Below are 9,540 nucleotides of genomic sequence, written 5' to 3' on the forward strand. Positions count from 1 at the left end.
TTAAAAGTAATATACTCAAACGATTAAAAATAACAAATACAATTATATTTTGATAACAAATACAATTACATTACAGACAGGATCTGCAGGTAAAGTAAGTGTCTACACACCCGTCAGAGAGACTGTCCAAATTTGAAAAGCATGGGAGGTGCAACGGGAAAATAATTTTACTCTCCCAAAAAGACCATCATTACATTAAAACTATAGTTTGGCAAAGACCTTAAAGGAAAACCTCAGGCCTGCTGGAATAATGTGCTCTGGACAGATGAATAAAGACAGACGTGTTTGGCCTCAGTAGCGGTAGACATGTTTGGCACAGACCAAAGATAAAGACAGAACCTCGTACCCACTGTGAAGCATGGTGGTGGAAGCGTTGTGGTTTGAGGCTGCTTCAGGGGCGGGGCAGCTTGCAGTCACTGAAATAACTCTAAATTGTGCATCATATCAAAGAGTGAACTAGAACCGGACCTATGAACGGTATAATGATCCTAAAGCACACGAGACAAAAGGTTATTTCTGCTGCAGCAATACTAACTTCTGAGGCCAACTTACTTTTCCCACAGAATATTACATCTATTTATCTTTATTTTCAAATAAGTGACTGAAAAAGCAAATATTCGTCATGTTGTTGTTCAAGTACATCATCTGTATCTGTCGGCAAGCACAGATGAGAAATCTGTCGTATCAGAGACAGAGAACACAGATAAATAGTTTAATATCCCGGATTCAGAAAACTGGAAAAACAATACATAATGTTGACAATGGTTTTTAATAAGAGTAAAAAATGTTGACACTAGTATAGAACAAAAATGATGAAATGAGCAGAAAAAAAAGTGCAAGTAACAAGTAAAAAATAGAACAATATTAAAGAAGCATCTACACGGCAGTGTTTTCTGTCCTACTGTTGAGCGCACTGGTTCTCCATACTGCTGTTGGAACCGACGTGGATCACCTCCACCGGTTTGGCTTTCTTTCTCCTGTCCACTGGTTTATTCTGCCGCTGGTTCTCCTCCATGTCTTTACAGTCGGTTGAAGGGGAGCTGAAAGCACAAACAAAGAAATACAATCCAACCGTTGCTCACTTGGAACCAGATTTTTTTTAGTTTACATTTAGTCAACACAAACTACAGGAATGCCTGAAAAAATATAAAGACATTTTTGAGTGTTCTTTAAGAACCCAGGAAGTGTTTGTTGTGCCTGATAAAGTATTATTAAAGAAGCTTGAATCAGTCACATGGTGGCGCATGACAAAGAAAGTTCTCCAGTATAGTGGGAATAACATCTACAGTCCTGTGTGACTACAGTATCACATTTATTTCTATCCCAAGACTAGCTGCAGGAAGCTGCTGTTTAAAACCCATTTGTGACGTTTAGTTTTCAGCTTCATTTTTATTTTGCTATTGTTTGGTTTTCTATGAAAAACAGCCGTCAACGAATATATTTTGAAAGCAGCGTTTCTGCCCGTCACTCCTATGTAGGACCTGCAGGCCCTTCTATTAGGGGGCTGTTTACCACCTGACTTTTCAGTTCAGAGTTCAGTTATGAAGACTTTTTCTGAAAGCTTGAGTAAAAAAATAAATAGTGCTCCGCGTGAGAGGACTAAATAAGTTGCATATAGCTATAAAATTAAAAAAAAAAAAAAAAAAAAAAAAAAAACACAATGCGAGGCTCAATTTAGACAGAATAGAAAAAGTGATCATGAATTCATATAAAGTCGATTAAATGAGTAAAATACACCAAAGTAGGCATCTCGAAAAGAAGTAAAGAGGAGTGAAGTGTCACCAAAACTCAGTCACTGTCAACAAGCTTCTGGACACAAAAGTTTTGACTTAAAACTTTCCTTTTTGATAAAGCTTATAGTTAGGTCTGGCTCAGGTGGCCCTGAACCATCCTGCAGTTCTGCTGTTATAGGCCGAGGCTGCTGGGGGACCTCGTGATGCACTGAACTTCTTTCCTCTCACTCTTTAACTCTCTATAGATTCATATCTCACCATCACATCTCATGAACTTCATGCTTTCTCTCTCTCATAGTTTTTGCTTATTATCGGCTGCCTCTCCATTCAGTTCCTTCGCTCGCGTAGTTTCTCTTCTTTCTTTTGCAGATGTCCCGTCATGGAGCTGCATGTCTCTGCCCTGCGATCGTCGTCTCCACCAACAGTTCTTCTCTTCTATCTCTATGTTGTACTTTTCTCTCTCTGCTCTCCTCTCACCCCAACCGGTCGAGGCAGATGGCCGCCCACCTCTGAGCCTGGTTCTGTCGGAGGTTTCTTCCTGTTAAGAGTTTTTCTTCCCTCTGTTGGAGGTTTTTCTCCCTTAAAGAGGAGGTTTTTTTTCCCTCCTAGCTTAGGTGGGAATTGTTGAATTGTTGAATTGTTGGGTTTCTCTGTATAATATTGTAAAGTTCTGCTGTAAGGACGTTAATGTGTTAAGTTTCATGAAATAACCCGTGTTTTGATTTGGCGCTATATAAATAAAATATAATTGAATTGAAACACAACATGAGACAATACAAGACTGTACCAGGGAGGAAACAAGTAACAGATGAATGAATGTGTGATTCGTAAGCTTCCGCAGACACTGAATGACCTGAATTGAAATGTTGAGCCGTGCTGACAGTAGGGACACTGACCTGGGGTTGGGAATCACAACCGGTTCATCTCCACTGATCTTCACACACTTGGCAGGCGGCGGCTCCGGCTCTGAATCTGCAGCAGTGAATGTGAAGGTGAATGATTGGCGGTGCCATCACATCACATGAACTAAACATCTCACCTGTCTCTGCGTTTGCATTCTAATAACTGAAATCAGTAACTGGATACATTTCAGATTCCAAGTTTTGACACTGTGTTAGTCCACACACCTTGTTTGCAGCTCACTGTCTCTTCTGTAGGACAGGTGTTGGCCTCAGGGGCCACAGTCTTCTTATCTAGCACATCCATCGCCGCAGCAACGAGCTGCTCGCTCTTGTCAAGTGTTGGCTCCCCGGAGGAGGGTACGACGTCAACAGGAAGTTTCTCTTTCTTTCTCTTCTGCAAGAGGTTCTTTTTTGCTTCTGAAGACAGAAATGGCAAAAAAAAAAAAAAAGCAGCAACGTTAAGAAGACGAAACGTCAGACACATGATTAATGTGTGAGTTTGGTATCCGAGTTACCTTTTGGTTCATATTTGTGTTGGAGCTCCTCTGCTCGCAACTGCAGCTTGATCTTGTCGCTCTGAGCCTGCAGCAGGGAGCAGAAATATGAAGTACAATCAGACAGTGCTGCAAATATCACACGACATTCAGAGCGCCGAGTTTTTAATGGGCGATGTAGTTCAATCTTTTCTTTTTTTTTTTACAACTGAAAGAAATGCTGAATGACAGTGGGATTGGAGCTCAGAGAATAAAGGCTTGCCCACATACGACATAATGACACTCTACGCTCAGCTTCACTGTACTAGAACACTGCTCGTTCCCACATTATAAATCTGCGCTTCCTTTGTAGCTTACGTCATTGAAATACAAAAAAAAAAAGGTTAATTTTGTTCTCTGTCGACTTGTTTTATATTCATCACCCTATTCGGTGGGATTGTGGTGTAAGTGTTGCTTTCAGCTGCATTTCTACACGATCTAAAGATGTCATAGAGGAAACACACAAAGAGCAACGTTTTACCAGTTTGAGCAGCCGTTCAGAATTGAAGAGTTTCCTCTCCAGCTCCAGAGATCTCTGGCTCTCGGACAAAGATTTCATCCTCTGCAGGGAAAGTTCGTCTCCTAGACGCTCTGCATCCTTGCTGAAGACACACAGAGTTGTGTTTCCGTCATTTCAGGGGACATCACATTGACTTCCATGTATTTAGTTACCATATTCTAAACCTTAAACCACCACAGTTGTTTGTTGTTGCTGTTGTTCAATTTACACATAATAATTCCAACACCAGCATTGCTTAAGTACATCAGACACTAGTCAATGACTTAATACTTAATATGAACATACAGCCATCTAATAGAAGGACTGACTTGAACTGGCTCCCTTACACAACTTTGTTTTAATTCCCCCATCTGGTGTTGCATCCAGGTATATTTCTCCATCTGACTAGTTGTTGTCATCTTTGTGTGAAGGTATAATACGTACTGATATTACCAGACTACAGATGTGGGGTTTGTTCAACTTTGAATGTGATCTGTGATGTGAAAACTGAGTTGTAGAACGACCCGAATGACATCTGATAACGTGGTGAAGCAAGTTGAACTCACACAGTGTTGTCGAGCTTCATTTGGAGCAGGTGAGTGTAGTATGTTTCATCCTGGCCCTCTCCACCCGCTGCTGGAGCTCGGTTAGCCGGCTGAGATTTCAACAGCATCTACATGCACACGCAGACGCACACGCACACACACACACACACACACACACACACACACACACGTGTCATATTTTAGTGTTTGTTCCCGTAGACTGACCGTTTTCAGAGCTCTGGGTTGGTAAGTGCTCACCTCCACCTTCTCCAGTCTCTGCAGTTTGGTCATCAGATTCTGGATCTCCCCGTTTTTCTCAGAGAGCATGGACTGCAGTCTCTCCAGCTGAGCCGGGTCAGCCCGGGAACCCTGCAGCTGCATCAGAGTGGCTATCTGGACCTGCACAACACATGCACATCTACGCTACTATTCAACAGCCAAACAAAAGAGCATGTTTGTTGTCAACATGTTGTCCAGCTGCCTGCTGTGAGACACAGTACCTTCATGCGCTGCATTTGCTGTTTGCTGAAGGAGTGTATTTTCTGCAGCGACTGATACTGGACCTTCATACCGATGACCTGTCGCTCCATCTCAGCTCTCTTGTCCTCCAACTGCAATACAAGACGTGAACACCTAAACGACGGTTTCTGCCGGGGCTTTCTGTTCAGTTTAAAATCAAATCCAGACTATGAGTTACAGAGAATTATCGTTGATTTGGACATCTTGAGACGGGGTGAAACAGTTCAGCATAAGTTCATTTTCCCCTTCAGCAGAGAATTTTTGCTGTTTTTTTTTTTTTTTTTTTTACCTCGGCAAACAGGGAATTCCCTTTGCTGTTTGGGTCCTGCGCCTGCTGAAGAAGCTGATCCAACTGGATCTCGAGGTCACGTTTCATCTCGCGAGATTTCTGTGTGCAGATTACGACAGTAGAGACAATACAGACCAGAAAAAACAAAGACACACGGACACGCAGTCGTCTCATCGTTCAAAGCTGTGCAGCTAATAAATTCTAACACTTCGACTTCTCTCTTGATTTAACGATGACTCTGCTGCTGCGGAGGGACAGTTCAAAATCACATAAATCATAGTTTGACTGCACGGAAGAAAAAAATGTACACCGATATGGATCATGTACACCAATAAAAAAAACGACCAAACGTAAAATAAACATGATTATATTCTAGTCCTCGTTTCCTCAGAAGCAGCTGAAGTGCTATACAAGACTGACAGTATCTGAACTTTCACCATGATCAGGTGATTTAAATCAACTGTGTATCATAACGACAGGTTTATCTGAGAGCTATTTGTTGGGCCCTGTTTTTTTTTTTCTGCAGTAAGCAGGTGAATGATAACCTCTGGGTTAAGATGTTTGCGTTATAGTGTGTATTATTATAATCAATTAGCCTGATGGGAGGGGCTTTCTATATTTAAAGGGATGGAGGAGTCAGTGTGAGCCTGGTTACAGAGAAGGTAACAGCTGCTTTGTTGAGACACAGTTGACTTACTTTTGGAACATTTTGGTTTAGAATTTTTGTTTTTGTTTTGCAAACATGTTTTGTAGTTTGTTGGTACCCTTTTCTATTTGTAAATATATTTTTGCCACCGATCTGTACTGTTCTGGTGTTTTTGTGCAAACCATACAAATATAGTAGCCACGTTTACCTCTAATGCATTAAACCAGGACACGGCTTCTTTTTCTCGGTCCTCTTTCTCCTCCGTGATTCGCTCCAGCTGCCGCTGCAGGCTGCCGTTGGTCCGGTCCAGCTGTTGTTCTGTGTACCGAGACTCCTGCAGCGTCTGCTCCAACTCCACCTGGGAACAGAAACAGTTCATCCCTCGCGCTCATAAAACGCCAGCTTGAGAAGTACAAGGGTGCCATTTAGAAACTAACTGGACAGGTTACCGGCATGTAAGAGAATCTATGGTGGTTGTGAAAGTATCCAGAGCCAGCGTTTGTAGGTACTGAAGAAACATGCCGGTGCTTATGTAGATATTAAGGGCTCGTTCTAAGATAAGGAAAACATTGATACTTACATTCAGGTGATTATACACTAATAAAGACTAATTATAAATAATTACCTTGATGTTCTCCAGCTCCATGATCTTCATTTGCACCTCAATCATCTCAGACGTCATGGAAATCTGGGTGTGTTCGTTCAGAGCTCGGAGCTCCTCCATCTTGTTATTAAGTGTCTCAGTCTGCACTTCCAATTTGTGTTTCAGCTGTTTTTCATTCAGCTGCGATTCCTCCAGAGCCGACTGCATCGTCAGCATCTGAGACGAGACAAACAGAAACACGGATTAACTTCCATGATGTGGTTCTGTACAACGACGACTACGTGCTCAACCCCCTTGCTAGATTCTAGACTCCACCACTTTAATATTAACTTATACATTTAAAAAAAACGTGACGCCAGAGCAGTGAATGCTATTAGAGTATGACATATTTAAAGCTACACAACAAAAATGTACAATGAAGCACTTTCGTTTTTTTTGTTTTTTTTTACTGTATTTGCTTTTTTGCATTTGTTACATCTGAGGCAGAAACAACTGTAGACTACTTTATTTTCCTCGGTCTTAAAGGAATGCAGTGATGTAGTCATGACACTACTTCTCACTTAGATGCATATAACAGTGACACAGATGGAATATAACCGCAACTGCAATTTTGTTTTATTTTAAAGGTGAGGAGAGAGACAGGGCTCCATCTTATATAGTTTGCGCTGCAGACGTTTTATATCTCGGTCATTTCACACACCCATGGTAAAACCTCTAAACGAGAAACTTTGCGCCTACCTGATCATGAAAGCACAACAATTGTAACATCAAGCCCTGAGATGATAACAACAAAGCAAGGAACGGTTCTCGTGTTTTTAGGATCACCCCTCGCTGAAGGGGCAAAAAACGTCCTGTAAAGTTACATGAGTATCGCACAGTAACATTACAGCAAATCTACTTATTTGATAGGAATATAAAAGGAAACCCGTATTTGTGAAATAAACAACATTTGGAAGATCAAAAGAGACACATGTACTGATTGTTTTAGTCTTCCTGGAGTTGGGCCTCACTATGCCAAGGGCCTCAATGATACGTGTTTGTTGTGACAATCATTGTTCTCTCATTATTGGGTAAGCACAAAGTTTCTTGTTAATATGTTTTACTCACAGGTGTGTGAATTAACCTGGATATAAAGCATGCGTGACACAAAATAATATAACCTAAACATCTGAAGAGATCAAACAGAGCCTTCTCCTCTCAGACTTTTTCCTCTTCTTACAAAAAAAAGCAGTATATTTCAGCAGTTATATTTCAGGAGCATCTGTTAAATGCACATAGAGAAAGCACTGGTGTCTGATGATGCATCAGACACAGAGAAGTAGTTTGCCACGTGGTTCAAGCAGAGGGCGCTCCTAGAATTCACGTAAACGAGGCTAAGCTCATCTCTGCAGCCGGTTACCACAATCTGTCAACATGCGACATTAAATCGAGCTTACATCCAATATTTGCTTATATGGATGATTTAAAGGAACCCAAACCCATTTGAAAGAAATTCTCTACAGTGTTCCAGTAAACCCCTGACAGGCGTGACAGGTGAGCTGCTAGCGTTATTTGTCACACCTGCGTTTCTCCTACAATCACACATTAAACCATCTGCTGCGAACGAGGTTCTTTGTGAGGGTTTTGTTTTAGTCAGAGCGGACCACAGGTTGTTCTACCTTGTTGTGGAGCTCATTAAGAGCCATGCTGTGGCTTCTCTCCAGATGCTCTTGTTGTTCTTGAAGCTGCTGTTTCTGCTGGTTCTTCGCACTCTCGTAGTCTGATTGCAGCGACTCAAGCATCCGAGTCTTCAACACCACTTCCTTCTGCAAGGAGTACTTCTCTTGCTCGAGAGCCTATGATGCACACGTCAAAGACGGGTGGAGAAGTTTGAAACAATGCTGCAGTTCTTCTGGTCAATCCACTGACTTATTTGGGAAGTTATCCCCAAAAAAAAGTTTCATGAAAACTGTTGACATTGAGATCTGTGTCTGGTTGGCAGCAGAATTTTGGACAACTCATATGCTATAAACAGAAAAAGGAAAAGTAAGAGAGAAAATGTATGTTTTGTGATTTGCGTAAGTCGCCCTTGTACAGTGAACAGCCTACCTCGAGTGCATTGGTCATCTCCACTCTCTGTTCGTCCAGCCTGTTTTGCAGCTCCACTTGCTGGTTGAGGAGATCCAAGCCAGCTTGAGCAGCCTGGTGGACCTGCTCCTCCCGCTCCCTCAGCTGGCCCCTCAACAGCTCCAGCTCCTCTTCTGCTGCCATCTGGAGAGAAGAGGACAGAGGGATGTGTATAACACCTGATTCATGCTTCCAGCACTACCAGAGGATTTCCGCAGTTGCCTCAAAAACCACGACAACTTCTCACTGCTCATTGGTGGCACTCACTGTCCTTTAAAATGTAAGAGCACACAGCAACGATATAAGATCAATTCAAATAAAGTCAAAGAGCACATATGGAAGTTCATTCATACATATATACATACATATAAACACACACACACACACACATTGATCCGGTATACTTTGTATTTGTGCACATAACCCCTCATGTCAGTGTGGTTATAGCTTAGTAGCGTATTATGGCCCTGACATGAATCATGTTTCGATGTAACGTAATAGTCAGGCCCCAGTTTGGCTCTCTCCTATATTATGAATGAAGATATTAATAGCACATCCTTTCAGGCTCACTTCTGTATCCTCATATTTGCATTTATTGAGTAAACTGCAGCCTCGTCAGGTTCATACCATCCCCATAATCAAGTTAGTATTATTAAAGCTATTGTAACCCAGGTTTCAACACTATAGAAGTATCTTGGAACTTTTGAAAATTGAGTTTGGGAGGTAAAGCATCAGCAGTGACATTCTGTTGACAAAACACAACTTCTACACTAGATAATAAACGACGACGGGTTACTGATGAAACGTCAGTTCGCTAACGATTGTTTCCACCTCTCCAACCCAAAGCCAGCTAGATAGTTTTAACGAGACAAACTAAAAACACCACAGATATTTCCTTGAAGCGAGCGACCACATAACTCTGAATATCATTCTTGAAGTGCTACCGAAAACCGCTGCGACATAAAAACAATATAATAACGAGAATAACAACGAAACACGTTTGGTAACCTTGTCGACGATTCGTCTTCTGGTCAACCGCCACAGTTTAAATCAAACAGCTACCACGGACTATCGCGAGATCTTATCTCAACGAGAGTTGTGCCTGCGCAGAGACACTGCTCAGAAGAATCTGCCGTCCTTGCAAGCCGCATCCGGGTACTACTA

At 41.8% G+C, this 9,540-nt stretch overlaps 1 protein-coding gene across 1 annotated transcript; it reads right to left on the bottom strand.

The window, feature by feature from the left end:
- Positions 1-698: 698 nt before the first annotated feature.
- Positions 699-9,434, bottom strand: spdl1 (spindle apparatus coiled-coil protein 1). The gene is made up of 14 exons (XM_069170930.1): positions 9,385-9,434; positions 8,359-8,520; positions 7,929-8,105; positions 6,292-6,486; positions 5,875-6,024; positions 5,021-5,119; positions 4,713-4,823; positions 4,471-4,611; positions 4,234-4,340; positions 3,650-3,770; positions 3,151-3,217; positions 2,861-3,052; positions 2,630-2,705; positions 699-1,040 (listed from the first exon to the last, which is right to left on the bottom strand). Exons 2-14 carry the CDS (start codon positions 8,518-8,520, stop codon positions 899-901), a joined length of 1,740 nt encoding a protein of 579 aa, XP_069027031.1. The 5' UTR covers positions 9,385-9,434; the 3' UTR covers positions 699-898.
- Between the last annotated feature and the right edge of the window lie 106 nt (positions 9,435-9,540).

The sequence above is a fragment of the Embiotoca jacksoni genome, unplaced genomic scaffold, assembly GCF_022577435.1.
Source record: "Embiotoca jacksoni isolate LCO1_2020_lvr unplaced genomic scaffold, fEmbJac1.0.p SCAF_5, whole genome shotgun sequence".
Taxonomy (NCBI): domain Eukaryota; kingdom Metazoa; phylum Chordata; class Actinopteri; family Embiotocidae; genus Embiotoca; species Embiotoca jacksoni.